Source organism: Dromaius novaehollandiae, chromosome 34 (genome assembly GCF_036370855.1).
Source record: "Dromaius novaehollandiae isolate bDroNov1 chromosome 34, bDroNov1.hap1, whole genome shotgun sequence".
Taxonomy (NCBI): Eukaryota; Metazoa; Chordata; class Aves; order Casuariiformes; family Dromaiidae; genus Dromaius; species Dromaius novaehollandiae.
Window position 1 is genome coordinate 483,312 of NC_088133.1, and position 13,477 is coordinate 496,788.

At 75.9% G+C, this 13,477-nt stretch overlaps 3 protein-coding genes across 3 annotated transcripts; 2 read left to right on the forward strand and 1 right to left on the reverse strand.

Moving 5' to 3' along the window:
- The first annotated feature begins 64 nt into the window (after nt 1-64).
- Nucleotides 65-1,347, forward strand: CCNP (cyclin P). Its single transcript, XM_064502964.1, has 4 exons — nt 65-397; nt 471-860; nt 946-1,106; nt 1,176-1,347. Exons 1-4 carry the CDS (start codon nt 77-79, stop codon nt 1,345-1,347), a joined length of 1,044 nt encoding a protein of 347 aa, XP_064359034.1. The 5' UTR covers nt 65-76.
- A 469-nt stretch (nt 1,348-1,816) lies between these two features.
- TTC9B (tetratricopeptide repeat domain 9B) lies at nt 1,817-3,999 on the forward strand. The gene is made up of 3 exons (XM_026120063.2): nt 1,817-2,096; nt 3,211-3,393; nt 3,713-3,999. The coding sequence occupies exons 1-3, from the start codon at nt 1,841-1,843 to the stop codon at nt 3,805-3,807; spliced, it is 534 nt and encodes a 177-aa protein (XP_025975848.1). The 5' UTR covers nt 1,817-1,840; the 3' UTR covers nt 3,808-3,999.
- A 927-nt stretch (nt 4,000-4,926) lies between these two features.
- MAP3K10 (mitogen-activated protein kinase kinase kinase 10) lies at nt 4,927-10,591 on the reverse strand. The gene is made up of 10 exons (XM_064502965.1): nt 9,895-10,591; nt 9,129-9,309; nt 8,862-9,010; nt 8,399-8,574; nt 8,060-8,300; nt 7,702-7,824; nt 7,156-7,294; nt 6,966-7,078; nt 5,957-6,367; nt 4,927-5,321 (listed from the first exon to the last, which is right to left on the reverse strand). Exons 1-10 carry the CDS (start codon nt 10,541-10,543, stop codon nt 4,927-4,929), a joined length of 2,577 nt encoding a protein of 858 aa, XP_064359035.1. The 5' UTR covers nt 10,544-10,591.
- Between the last annotated feature and the right edge of the window lie 2,886 nt (nt 10,592-13,477).

The window sequence follows — 13,477 nt, forward strand, 5'->3', positions numbered from 1 at the left end:
ACCAGGGCCCCCTGCATGGGGGTCCCAGCCCTGCCTGACCCCCACACCTGCCCCAGGGCCGGGGGCCCTGCGGGAGATGCCGGCTGCGCAGGCGGAGGAGCTGGCGCGGGCGCTGGTGAGCGTGGGCATGGCCCCGGAGCACGACTACGCCGGGGACATCTTTGCCCTCGCCATGGTGAGCGGGGGCACGGCCCCATCCCCGTCCCCCTGCCCGCAGCGAGGCCGGGGGCCGCAGCAGGACGCCAGGGCCCCCTGCCCGGCCCCCGGGAGCCTGGCCCGTCTCGTCTCTCCTGCCCAGCAGAGACAGTCCAGCCACGTCTTCCGGAGCTGGGACGTGCTGCGCACGGTGACGGCCGAGATGCGGGCGCTGGTGGTGGACTGGCTGGTCCAGGTGCACGTAGGTACCTGCCCGCGGGGCGCGGGGCGGCCCCAGGACTCCTGGGCCCCCTGAGCGCCCCGTCCCCCCCCAGGAGTACCTGGGCCTGGCGGACGAGACGCTCTACCTGGCCGTGCACCTGATGAACGCCTACATGGCCGTGGCGCGGGTGCGCGTGGCCACGCTGCAGCTCCTCGGCCTCGCCTGCCTCTTCGTCGCCTGCAAGGTGGAGGAGAGCGCGCTGCCCCAGGTACCCGCCCGGACGCCCGGGTCCCGCGGAGGCGCGGGGGGGGACGCGGCACCCACGGCGGCCTGTCGCCCGCAGCCGGCCGAGCTCTGCTTCCTGACGGCGGGCGCCTTCAGCCGCCGGGAGCTGCTGCGCATGGAGCGGAAGCTGCTGGGGCACCTGCGCTTCAAGCTGCACTACACCAGCCCGCTGCTGCTGCTCCGGCTCCTGGCCGCCCTGGGCCGCTGCGGCCCCGAGGTGAGCGCGGGCGTGCCGGACGCCGGGGCCCCGCGCCGGGGGGACGGGGCGCAGGCGGGTGCCCACGGCCGCCCTCCGTCCCCAGGTGTCCCAGCTGGCCGCCTACTTCTTGGAGCTGTCGCTGCTGGAGGCCGAGTGCGTGGGCTTCGAGCCGGCGCTGCTGGCCGCCGCCGCCCTGTGCCTGGCGCAGCGGGTGCTGCAGGAGGAAGAGGGGCCGCGGGGCGCCCCGCCGGCCCCCCCGGCCCTGTACAGGTAGGAGGGGGCTGGGGCCGGGCGGCGCGGCCGGGGCCCCGCTGACGGCCGCTCTCCTTGCAGGGAGGAGGAGGTGAGCGCCGTGCACCCGGCCCTGGCCCGCGCCGCCCTCCGCGCCGGCACCGCCAGCCCCCGCGCCGTCTTCCGCAAGTTCGCCCGGCCGCGCCGGCTGGGCGCCAGCGCCCGCCCGGCCATCGCCCGCTCGGCCTACCTGGCCCGCGCCGCCGCGCCCTGACGGGGAGGGGGCGGGAGGGGGGTGCACGGCATGCTTTTGTCCAATAAAGAGTCTTTTAGCCCCAAAAGCGCTGTGCAAGGTGGGGCCCGTCCCGGTGCCTCTCCCGGGCTGCGGGGTGCCCTGGTGGGGGGCTGGATTCACCCCCCCTTTTGCATTGCAACATCCCCCCCCGCACACGTTACCCCCAAGCCCCACAGACAGGGGGTGCCCCTGGGTGGGGGGCACCATGGGGGCCCAGGATGGGGTGCCCCGCTCTGCACCACCCTAGCAGAGCCCCGCTCCCAGGCTGGGCAGAACCCACTGCCCTGGGGGGCCGCGCCGGCCGCCCGCGCCCTCTGCAGCGGTGCGGCGGGATATTCCCACAATGCACCGGGGGGAGCGGTCCCCGGCGCTGCGGCGGCGCGCGGGGCCGGAGCCGGCGGCGGAGCCGGTGGCGGAGCCGGGGCCCCCCCGGGCCGGGCGGCATGGCGGGGCGCTGAGCGGCGGCGGGGCCATGCAGCAGCCGGGGGCCGGCGGGGAGCCGGCGCTGGAGCGGCAGATCCAGGCGGCCGTGGCCTTCAAGGCCGAGGCCGCCCGCTGCTACCGGGAGAAGAAGTTCCGCGAGGCCATCGGCAAGTACCACCGGGCCCTGCTGCAGCTCAAGGGGCTGCGGGGCCCCCCCGGCGCCCCCCCCGGCAGCGCCCCCCTCTCCGCCCGCCAGCGGGACCTGGTGGAGAGCACCGAGGTGGAGTGCTACGACAGCCTCACCGGTGAGCGGGGGCCCCGGCACCCCCGCCCGGACACCTGGGCCCCCCGGGGGTGGGGAGGGCCCCCGGGGATGGGGGGTAAGCGGTGTTGGGCCCCCTGCCGTGCCCGGGGCTGGCAGGGGTGGAGGGTGGGTGCACGGGGTGGGGTGCAGTGCCTGCAGGGCTGCGTGTGCAGGATGCAGGGGATGCAGTGCCATGTGTACGGGATGCAGTGCGGGGGGCAGTGCATGCAGGGCTGCGCCTATGGGATGCAGGGGATGCAGTGACACGTGTACAGGATGCAGTGCGGGGGGGCAGTGCATGCAGGGTGGGGTGCAGTGCATGCAGGGCTGCGTGTGCAGGATGCAGGGGATGCAGTGCCATGTGTACGGGATGCAGTGCGGGGGCAGTGCATGCAGGGTGGGGTGCAGTGCATGCAGGGCTGCCCTGCAGGAGATGCAGTGCCTTGTGTACGGGATGCAGTGCGGGGGCGGGGGCAGTGCATGCAGGGCTGCGCGTACAGGCTGCAGGGGATGCAGTGCCACGTGTACGGGATGCAGTGTGGGGGCAGGGGCAGTGCATGCAGGGCTGCGCGTACAGGCTGCAGGGGATGCAGTGCCACGTGTACGGGATGCAGTGTGGGGGGGCAGCGCACGCAGGGGCTGCCTGTTTGGGATGTAGAGCATGCAGTGAGGGGTGCAGTGCCGCATGCACAGGGCGCAGAGGATGCAGCACGGGGTGCAGTGCATGCAGGGCTGCCCGTATGGGGTGCCAGGCAGGGCGCAGCATGCGCCGTGCCACACGCGGGGTGCAGCAGATGCAGCGTGGGGCGCAGGGGATGCGATGCGGGGCGCAGCAGATGCGGCTGAGGGTGGAGCGCGTGCTGTGCCATGTGCAGGGGGTGCAGCGTGGGGCGCAGGGCGGCTCATGGCACCAGATGCAATGGCTGCAGGGTGTGGTGGGTGCTGGCAGTGCGGCGCAGGGCATGGAGGCTGCAGCGGTGCAGCGCGCGTGGTGCGGAGGGGATGCAGCGCAGGGGGCACAGAGCACGGGGCGCAGCGTGTGGGTCCAGCGGTGCGGCACGGGGCACAGCGTGGGGCACAGGGCGTGGGGCCGGCGCCGCTGAGCCCCCCCGCAGCCTGCCTGCTGCAGTCGGAGCTGGTGAACTACGAGCGGGTGCGCGAGTACTGCCTCAAGGTGCTGGAGCGGCAGCGGAGCAACTTCAAGGCCACGTACCGGGCCGGCGTCGCCTTCTACCACCTGGGCGACTACGAGAGCGCCCTGCTCTACCTGCGCGAGGCCCGCAGCCGCCAGCCCGCCGGTGAGCCCTGGGGCTGGGCACCCCGGGGGGGGGGTGCACCGGGGGGGGGGCTGCACCGGGGGTGCAGGATGGGACCCCGGCGCTCTGCTGGCCCTGGGAACCAATGTGCTGGAGTGGGGGATGCTGAGCCAGGGGTGCTGGGGGCACCTAGGGGGGCTGAGCCAGGGGCTGGGGGTGCTGGGGGGGTATCTAGGGGTGCTGGGCTGTGGGTGCTGGGGGGCATTTGGGGATGCTGGGGGGCACCTAGGGGTGCTGGGGGGCTTCTGGGGGTGCCGGACCGGCGGAGCCGGATGGGACCCGGGGCCTCTGCTCTCCGCAGACACCAACGTGCTGCGCTACATCCAGCTGACGGAGATGAAAATCACCCGCGCGGGGCAGCGGGAGCGCGACGGCTACAAGGACCTCATCGCCTAGCGCCCGGGGGGGCCGCATCCCGCCCTGCCTGGCCGGGCCCCCCCTCGGCCCCCCGCGTGCCCCCCTGGGTGGCTGCGGCCCGGCGGGTGCTGGGGGGGCGCTGCCGGGGGCCCCCGTCGCTGGTGCTGATTCCTGCCCCGGCCCCGTTTCGCCCCCTCCCCGAGCCGCGGACACTATATAAAGTTATCGGTTTCCTCCTGCCTGGCCCGTTCCTTGGTGCGGGGGGGCTGGGGGGGCTGGAAAGGGCCCCGAGGGGGCCTGGGGGGTGCAGCCAGGGGTGAGGGGGGCACAGGGGCACCCAGGGGCGGGGGGATGCACCTGGTGGGGGAATGCCGTGGGGGGCAGCCAGAGTGGGGGATGCTGGGGGGGTGCAGAGGGCCTGGATTTAGGGGCAGGTGGGGGGCACAGGGGGTCTCTGCCCTGGGGGGTCCCTGGGACTTGGGGGTGCAGCAGGGGGGTGCAAACTGCAGGCACCAGGGACCCTCGCTTGGGCCGGGGGAAGAGCCCAGGTGTCCGGGGCCTGGTGTCCCCCTCCCTGCCCCCCCTGGCTGTGGGAGCCCCTTACCGGGGGGGCTCCTCATGGCCATGGTGAGACCCCCACCCCCACCCCACGCTCCCCTGCTGGGGGAGGGGGGCGGACGCCTGGGTCCGTGGGATCTGCGCCGGCTCACAGCAAGGTTTGGGGGGTTTTTTTCTTTTCTTTTTTTTTTATACAAACATCACAACAGATTTACACATGCCTGGGGGTCTCCCCCAAGCGCCCCCCCCCCCCAAAAATCCTGCCGCACTGGCACCTCCTGGCCAGACGCGCTCCTGGTGCCGGTGTCGCGGGAGACCCGTCGGTACCGCAGCCGGATCAGCGGGATCCATCGGTGCCGGGGCCAGCGGGACGCTCGGTGCCGCAGCCGGATCAGCGGGACCCGCCGGTGCCGGTGCCAGGGGACCCATCGGTGCCGGTGCCGGGGGACCGGTCGCTGCCGCTCGGGGCGGCTTGTCGGTGCCGGTACCGGCTCGGCGGAGACCAGGGTGCTGCGGCCGGTGCCGAAGCCGGTGCCGCGGGGCTGCCGGTGCCGGCAGCGGGTCCCCGGGAGCCGTCGGCGCGGCGGCCCCGGGCCGCGGTCAGTGGGAGATGTCGGTGCTGGAGCCGGTGCCGTCGCCGTGGGAGCCGTCGGTGCTGGAGCCGTGGCTGTGGGCGCCGTCGGGGCCGGGCCCGGCGCCGGGGGCCCCGTCGCGGGCGGCCGCGGGGCGCCCGCAGAGCGGCACGGTGCTGTCGCGGCTCTGCCCCTCCGCGTCCAGGTCCAGCAGCGTCGGCGGCGCCGCGGCCCGCGCCCCCCGCGCCGACACCAGCGCCCAGGGGTCGGGCCGGGGCCGGGCGGGCGCGGGCCGCGGGCGCGGGGCGAAGGGCAGCGAGCGCGGCCGCTCCGCGGGCGGCGCCTCCGGCGGCGGCGACGGCTCCGGGCCGCGGCGGCGCGACGGCGGCGGCGGCAGCGGCGGCTCCGGCGCCTCCCGGGCACCTGCGGGCGGCAGCGGCGGCCTCAGCCCCGCGCGGCGCCTGGGCCCCCCCGACGGCAGGCGGCGGGGGGGGGCGGGGGGTTGCGGGGGGGCAGAGCGTGGGAGATGCAGTGGGGCAGAGCGTGGGGGGGCTGTGGGGGGTTGCAGTGGGGCCGAGCGTGTGGGGGGGGTTGCAGTGGGGCAGGGCAGGGGTAGTTGGGGCTGCAATGGGGCAGAGCGGGGGTAGTTGGGGGTCGCAGTGGGGCAGAGCGGGGGTAGTTGGGGGCTGCAATGGGGCAGAGCGCGGGTAGTTGGGGGTCGCGATGGGGCAGAGCATGGGGGGGTTGCAGTGGGGCAGAGCGGGGGTAGTTGGGGGCTGCAATGGGGCCGAGCGGGGGTAGTGGGGGGTCGCGGTGGGGCAGAGCGGGGGTAGTTGGAGGTCGCGATGGGGCAGAGCATGGGGGGGTTGCAGTGGGGCAGAGCGGGGGTAGTTGGGGGCTGCAATGGGGCAGAGCGGGGGGGTCGCAGTGGGGCAGAGCGCGGGTAGTTGGAGGTCGCGGTGGGGCAGAGCGCGGGTAGTTGGGGGTCGCGGTGGGGCAGAGCGGGGCCGGGCCGGGCCGCTGGGGGGCTGCTCGGGCCCCCCCGGGGCGGCGCTCACCGTGGCCGTGGGGCAGGGCCCCGTCCGAGGGGGTGCGGCGGTGCCCGCGGCGGGCGGCGGCGACTCGCGTGGGCGTCAGCGACTGGCGCGGGCGGCGCGGGGCGGCCGCGGGCTCCGGCGGCGGCGGCGGGCGGGGCTCGGCCGGGGCGGGCGGCGGCTCGGCCGGGGGGGGCGCGGCCGGGGGGGGCGCGGCGGGGGGGGCCCCGGGCAGCCCCGCGCCCAGCGCCACCGCCGCCAGCACCGAGGCGCAGCCCAGCAGCGCCGCCCCGCTGCGGCCCCGCCGCCCCCCCGCCGCCGCCGCCGCCCCCGGCCGGGCCCCCCCCGCCGCCGCCGCCGCCCCCCCCGCCGCGGGCCGGGGGCTGCCGGGGGGCGAGGGCGGCGCGCCGGGCTCCTCCGCCTCGGCGTACTCCTCTGCGGGGGCAGCGGCCGTCGGGGGGGGGCGCGGACACCCCCCCCCCGGGGGCCCCCCTGCACCCTGCGGGGACCGGACACCCCCTCCGACACCCCCTGTGCATGCAACCCCCCCCCAATTGCACGATGTCCCTCGGCACCTGCACTGCGGAGCCTGGGCCCCCACCCTGGACACCACCCTCGTGCTGAGGGTGCCCCCCCCATTGCACAGTGTCCCCCACCTCTGCGCCCTGCAGGGATGGTCCCCCCCCCCTTGTCATCTCCCCATGGGTGCAGCCCCCTTCCATGGTGCAGCCCCCCCCCATTGCACAGCATCCCCCATCCATGCACCCTGCAACAACCGCCCCCTTGGGTGATGCCCCCCCGCTACGGCACAGCACCCCCCCACCCCTGCAGGGAGGGACACCCCCGCAGACCGAGCACCCATGGGTGCACCCCCCACACACACAGCACAGCACCCCCCTCCCTTGTGTCCTTGCACCTTGCAGGTACCGCCCTGCAGCCAGACCCTCCCCGGGGCCGGGGCCACGCAGCCCCTCGCTGCCCCCCGCCCCCCCGTGCCGCCGCGCTCCCCGCTGCCCCCCCGGGCCCCGCTCACCCATTTCGGTGAGGCTGGCGAAGCCCACCGCCATGGGCACGTGCCGCGGCGACTTGCCCAGGTTCGGGGCGCTGGACGACCACTGCTTGCAGCCCTCGCCCAGGGCCTTGAGCCTGCGGGGGGGGGGGGGGGGGCGCGGGGGGTCACCCGGGGCGGCCGGCACCCCGTGGGCCCCGCGGGCCCCGCTCACCTCTCCTCGCCGCCGAGCCGCTCCTTGTGCAGCGTGGAGCTGGGCCCCCACGTCCGGCCCTTCTTCTTGCTGCCCACCAGTGCCTCGGCCCGCGGCGGCCCGCTGCGGCCCCACGTCCGGCTCCCGTCCAGGGGCGTCACTGCGGGCGCAGCGCGGCGGCCGTGGGGGTCCCGCCACCCCCACCCGGGGGCGAAGGGAGCGGGGGCCCCGCTGGGCTCGGCTGCACCCCCCGGGGGGGCTTGGGGCTGCCCCGGGGAGCGCGTGGGGCCAGCGCTGCTGGGGCTGGGGGCTGGGGGGGGGGCTGCCTGGGGCTTGCAGACCAGCCGGGTTTGGGGAAGGTGTCTGGGATTTGGGGGCTCCCTGGAATTTGGGAGGTGCCTGGGGCTTGGGGGGGGGTCTTCCTGGGGTTTGGGGGCTCCCTGGGGTTTGCGGTGCTGGTCTGGACTTGGGGTCGTGGGGGGTTCAGGGTACCCGAGGGCAGCGTGGGGATCGGGGGGGGGTCTGGGATTTGGGGGGCTGCTCGGGGAGGGACAGGGGGTTACTCACGGCAGATGGCCCTGAGGCGGGGGATGATGCTGGGGCTGCCGGGGGGGCTGGTGCCGTCGGCCCCCAGCCCCTTCCGCCTCTCCAGCGTGGGCGACGCCTGCACCGTGATCTTGTGCTCGAAGCCTGGGGGGAGGCCGCGGTGGGTCAGGGGGGGCCGCGGAGCCCCCTGGGCATTGCCCCCTCCCCCAGCCCCCCGGCTGCACCAGGGATGCTCCAGCCTGGCTGGGGCCAGACCCAGCCTGCAGGTACCGCACAGGGAGATTTTGGGGTGCAGCAGGATTTTAGGGTCCCCGCGGGCAGGCTGGGGGCTTGGGGGTGGCTCGGGGCAGCTGGGGGGGCCCGGGGGGAGCCGGGGTACCCGAGGGCAGGCTGATGCGGTTGCCGTCCCGCAGCTTGAGGCGGCTGCGCTTGAAGTGGCCCTTCCTCTTCTTGACGCCGGGCTTCTCCTGGTGCATCTGGTGCATGATGAGGTGCAGCTCCCGCTCGACGATGTCGATCTCCCGGGCCGCCAGCTCCTGCTCCCGCCGGCGCAGCACCTCCTCCTGCGTCCGCTGCTCCTGGGCCGCCCGCAGCAGCTCTTCCTCGCGGCTCCGCAGCTCCTGCGGGCCGGGGTCGCCATGCAATGGGGGGGGGGCCCGGGACGGGGAGGGCCGAGCCCCGGGGACCGGGGTCGGGGTGTAGCCGGGGCCCTGCCGACCTTCTCCTTGGTGCGCAGGTCGCTGAACATGCTCTGGATCTCCAGCTTCCAGTCCTGCTGCAGCGAGTGGAAAGACTCCAGGGGCATGGCCAGCATCGCCGACTGCTCGATGGCCAGCAGGCGCCCCAGGATGCTGCCGAAGGCCGGGCGGGCGTGCGGGTCGGGGTCCCAGCACTCTGCAACGGCGGGAGCGTCAGCAGGGCCCCCCCCCCCGCCACCGCATGGGAACCCTGGCCCCGTGCAGGGACCCCGGCCCTTGTGTGCAGGCCCTGACCCTCATGCATGGGCCCTCGCCCACATGCAGGGACCCCGGCCCCTGTGCATGGTCCCTGGCCCCCTTGCGTGGTCCCTGGCCCCCGTGCATGGTCCTTGGCCCCCGTGCTGCGACCCTGGCCCCCGTGCAGCGACCCTGGCCCCGTGCATGGTCCCTGGCCCCCGTGCAAGCCCTCGTGTCCCCACTCACCCTCCAGGAGGTGGGCGAAGGGCTCGGGGCACGTGGAGGGGATGGGCAGCGTCAGCTTGTTCATGGCCACGCCGTAGGCCACGGCCAGGGCGTCGATCTCCCGGTAGGGCACCTCGCCGGTCAGCAGCTCCCACAGCAGCACCCCGAAGCTGCGGCACAGGCCGGCAGGCTCGGGGCGGGGTGGCTCCGTGCTGCTGGGGTCCCGCTGCGCCCAGCCAGGTCCCCGCAGCATCCCCGGTGCATCGCCCCGCACGCGGCCCCCGGTACCTCCAGACATCGCTGCTCTTGGAGAAGAGGGACAGCTTAATGACCTCGGGGGCCATCCAGGCGTAGGTCCCGGCCGCGCTCATCTTCGTCGTCCTGTGCCACTCGCGGGCCAGCCCGAAGTCCGTGATCTTCAGGGTGCAGTGGGCCAGGTCGTCGTTCTCGATCTTCTCCAGGATCAGGACTGGGCGAGAGGGGAGCGGGGCCTGGTGGGTGGGCACAGGGGGGCCAGGGGCACCCGGGGACACGGGGAGAGCAGGGGACGGGAGGGCAGAGCCCCTGGGGCCAAAGGCAGCCAGGAGCCGTCGCTGAGCCCCGGCTCCTGCAGAGCCTCCCGTGCCCCCAGGCACACCGGGCAAGGCGGGGGAAGGATTTTCCCCCCCCCACCCCCCCCCCCCGAGGAGCTTCCTCGGCTCAGCCGTTCCCGGGTGCAGCCGCGGTGCCCAGAGGCCTGGCACGGCTCGAGGGACCCCGCAAGTCCAGGGGTAAGTGGGGGGGACCCAGTGGGGTTGGGAGGTGCATCCCAGCCCCTGCACCCCTCACCAAGGTGGGGAGGGGACCCAGGCGTCCTAGCCCCCCAGTGTCCCCCAGACACGTGACCTGGAGTGGCCGGTACCGCTGGCCCCCCTGCATGGGGGACCTGGGGGCTGCAGCGGGGCAGCACTGATAGCAGCCTGGGGATGCAAACTGGGGGTGCCCCCCGGGCAGCACAGGGGTACGGCAGCGGTGGGGGGTCCTGCGGGGCTGGGGGCCCCCCCCGGGCACTCACTGTTGATGGATTTCAGGTCTCGGTGGATGATGGGCACCACGGCCTCGTTGTGCAGGTAGTTCATGCCGCGGGCGATCTGCACGGCCCAGTTGACCAGCACGTGGGGGGGCACCTTGCGCCCCGCCAGGGCCCGGTTGAGCGCGCCGCCCCGGGCGAACTCCATCACCAGGCAGAGGTTGGGGGGGCTGAGGCACACGGCCTTCAGGGCGATGATGTTGGGGTGCCGCAGCATGCTGAAGAGCCGGGCCTCCTGCCGCACGCTCTCCGCCGTCACGCTGATGTCCTCGTCGGGGTCCTGCCGGGCGGCCTTCACCGCCACCTCCTCGCCGCGCCACAGCCCCTTGTAGACCTTGCCGAAGCCGCCCACGCCGATGATCTCGTCCAGCAGCAGCTCCTCGAAGGAGACCTCCAGCGGCCCCGCGGCGGCCGGCTCGCTGCTCACGTAGTTGCTGGGGAAGACCCCCACCTTGCCCTGGACCTTCCCCGTCCACCAGCCCTCGTCGCCGGACACGGTGGAGTCCTTGGAGAGCACCTCCACCACGTCCCCCCGCCGCAGCGTCAGCTCCTCCTCGGCCGCGGCCTCGTAGTCGAAGACGGCCGTCCAGAAGGGATTGCCCCTGCGGGGGCTCCAGCCCTCCTCCGGCTCCATCGCGCTCCGGCCCGCCTCAGCGCGCCAGGACCCCCGTGCACGCGCTCCTCACGCCCGCCGGGCCCCGGGGGCCGCGGCCCTGCTGGGCAGCCGCACGCCGCGGGCCCCCGCGCCGCGCCTCGGCCCCCCTGGCCCGCATGGTGCCGGGGGGCTCAGGGGGGGCCCTGCCTGCAGCAGGGCGGGCTCGAGAGGAGGGCGAGAGCTGTGCCGGGCCGGCGAGCGCGGCCCGGGGCGGTGGGGCTGGGGTCCCTCGCAGCCAACGGGCGCACCTTGGGGTCCCGGGGGTCCTTGCAGCCGGGGAACGCAGACTGGGGTCCCTTGCAGCCGGGGAGCGTGCCTGGGGGTCCCTTGGGTCCCTTGCAGCCGGGGAGCGTGCCTGGGGGTCCCTTGCAGCCAGGGAGCGCAGCCAGGGTCTCCTGCAGCTGGGGAACGCAGAGCCGGGTCCCTTCAATCCCTTGCAGCCGGGGAGCGCAGACGGGGGGTCCCTTGGGTCCCCTGCAGCCAGCGAGTGCAGACGAGGGTCCCTTGCAGCCGGGGAGCGCAGATGGGGGTTTCTTGCAGCCAGGCAGCACAGACCAGGTCCCTTGGGTCCCTCGCAGCCCCGGTCCCGGCAGCCGCTCTCGGCCCGCGGCGCCCGGGCTCCGCTCAGCAGCGAGGCCGCCTCCGGCGTCCCCGGGGCCGGGGCACCCCCGAGCCGAGCCCCGGGCCCCGGCGGGTGCTGCCGCCGTGCGCGGCCGCGGCTCAGGCGCGGCTCCGGTGCCCGCGGGGCGCGGCGCTGCCTGGCACGGCCCGGGCTCCGCCGCGTCGCTGGGGCGCAGCCGCCGGCGGCATCGGGGCGGCGCGGCTCGGCGCGGCCCGGTACGGCCCGGTACGGCTCGATACGGCACGGCTCTGCTCTGCTCGCCCCGCTACGGCCCGGTACGGCACGGCTCTGCTCCGCTCTGCTCGGCCCGGTACGGCTCGGTTCGGTTCGGTGCGGCGCGGCCCGGTCCCGGCGGCTCCTCGTGCCCCGCTCAGCGCCCGCCCTGCCCGGCGCCCCCCCAGGCCGTGCCGGCTCGGTGCGGCGGGGGGACGGCGCCGGGCATCCCCGCCCGGTGCCGGTGCCGGTGCCGGTGCCGGTGCCGGTGGCGGGGCCGGCCGGGCGCCGCGCCCTGCGCTGCCGCGGGGCTGTCACCGGCGCCGGGGCGCTGGCCGGGCCGGGGGCGCATCCCCCGCTCGGCGGGTGCGGGGCCGGCGCGGAGCTGTCAGCGGGGCCGGGGGGGCCGGGCCGGCCGGGGGGGCCCCGCTGCAGCCTGGGACTTGTAGTCCGCGGCGGCGGGGGCGGCGGGGACCCTCTCCCCGCCCTGCCCTTTGCAGCCCCCCCGCCACGACGAGGCGCCTCCGCCGCCGGGGGGGCTTTTTTTAACGTATCCCCCTCCCTCCTATTGCAGGGGACGCCGGCGCCTGCTGCCGCCCCGGGCCCGCGGGGACGGATGACGGCGTGCCCCCGCGCCCCCCCGGGATGGGGACCCCGCGGCGCCGGGCGCAGGGGGCCGCACGCCCGCCGGACCCCGACCCCGGCCCGGCTCCCCCGGCCCGCGCGACACCCGCCGCCGCAGCAGCATCCCCGGGCTCCCGCGCCAGCAGCGAGGCCGCGCGGGGAGATCACGGCAGGGTTGTTTCCCCGCGGCCGGGGGGAGGCCGGCGCGGCGCGGCGGGGGCGGCGGGCCCGGGGGGGTCCTGGCCTGCGCGTGGCCCGCGGCGCCCTGGGTGCTGCACGCCGGGAAGTGTAGTTGGGGCGCGCGTCGCCGCTGCTCCCCCGGGACGGGACGGGACGGACGGCGCAGCTGATGCCGGGCGCGGAGGCGAGGGCAGGTGCTTGGAGGGTTTCCCGAGCGGCGCACAATGGGCGTTTTGTGTCCGCGGAGCCGGCGGCGAGCGCGGCCGGGGGGGCCGCAGACACCCAGGCACCGGCAGCGGGCGCGTGCGGGGCCGGGGGCTGCCGGGACCCCCGTGCCCCGGAGCGGGCGGACGGCAGGATGGACACGGTGTGGGGACCCTGCTGGAGCCGCGGGACCCCCCGAGCGGGGCGCTGGCGGGGGCCTCGCCGGAGGCATCGCCTGGGGATGGACACAGGGATGGCTGCGGGTGGGGGGCTGCCGGGGGGCAAAGGAGACCCCCCCATGCCCAGGTTTCCCTGCATTTTTCCATGCCCCCCCCCCCCCCCCCCCCCAGGCCAAGCCTAGCCAGGCCGCAAGAGGATTACAGGGCATTTTATGTAAGCATGAGATTACCCGGGGCTGGGCACCCCCTGCTCCCCCGGCCGCGGGGCAGGATAGTGGGACACCCCGCGATGCCGGGGCCGGGCAGCCCCGGAGGGCGGCTTTGCGGGGCGGGACGCCGGGGGCCCTTTGCAGGGCGGGATGCCAGCGATGCCAGCGTGTACCCATGGGGCAGGTCCCCTTCCCCAGCCTCCTGCAGGTTAAAGCTCCTGCTGAGGCACCTGCGGGTCGATCCCCGATCCCCAAACCCCTGCGTGGCAGAGGGAGGAAGAGGCGCAGGGACAGGGGTGTGCCAGATGTGGCGGGGGGGACCAGGGCTCACGGAGATGCCACCCAGAGCAGCAGCATCCCTGGGGCACAACGCCAGCTTTATTGCAAGATTGGCAGCGAGCGGGCGGGCTGCGGTCCCCGGCGTGGCAGCGGGCAGCCGGCGCATGCCGGGCTCGGTGCTCGTCCCGGGGGCTCTCGGTCCAGGGCGAGGTGCAGCGGGGGCAGCGCGCCTGGCTCCGCGGGGCACTCCGAGTGCCACCGCAGCACCAGGGCCCCGAGGACGGCCTCCCCCCAGGGCCGCGGCACGTGGACGTTGTTGCGGTAGCTCAGCGGTGCCACGTGGCAGAAGGCCGGTGGCCCAGGCTGCCGCGGGCCGGTGGGGCGCAGCACCCGGCACAGCACC

What these genes read in the sequence shown, in the direction of transcription:
- CCNP (XM_064502964.1), top strand. Translation starts at nt 77, where the DNA reads ATGCCGGCTGCGCAGGCGGAGGAGCTGGCGCGGGCGCTGGTGAGCGTG. An exon ending in TGGGCCGCTGCGGCCCCGAG is followed by an intron (nt 861 to 945) that starts GTGAGCGCGGGC and finishes CTCCGTCCCCAG; the next exon opens with GTGTCCCAGCTGGCCGCCTA. An exon ending in CCGCCGGCCCCCCCGGCCCT is followed by an intron (nt 1,107 to 1,175) that starts GTACAGGTAGGA and finishes CTCTCCTTGCAG; the next exon opens with GGAGGAGGAGGTGAGCGCCG.
- TTC9B (XM_026120063.2), top strand. Translation starts at nt 1,841, where the DNA reads ATGCAGCAGCCGGGGGCCGGCGGGGAGCCGGCGCTGGAGCGGCAGATC. An exon ending in GTGCTACGACAGCCTCACCG is followed by an intron (nt 2,097 to 3,210) that starts GTGAGCGGGGGC and finishes GCCCCCCCGCAG; the next exon opens with CCTGCCTGCTGCAGTCGGAG. An exon ending in CCGCAGCCGCCAGCCCGCCG is followed by an intron (nt 3,394 to 3,712) that starts GTGAGCCCTGGG and finishes TGCTCTCCGCAG; the next exon opens with ACACCAACGTGCTGCGCTAC.
- MAP3K10 (XM_064502965.1), bottom strand. Translation starts at nt 10,543, where the DNA reads ATGGAGCCGGAGGAGGGCTGGAGCCCCCGCAGGGGCAATCCCTTCTGG. An exon ending in AAGAGCAGCGATGTCTGGAG is followed by an intron (nt 9,011 to 9,128) that starts GTACCGGGGGCC and finishes CCTGTGCCGCAG; the next exon opens with CTTCGGGGTGCTGCTGTGGG. An exon ending in GGCCCTGCCCCACGGCCACG is followed by an intron (nt 5,322 to 5,956) that starts GTGAGCGCCGCC and finishes TGCCGCCCGCAG; the next exon opens with GTGCCCGGGAGGCGCCGGAG.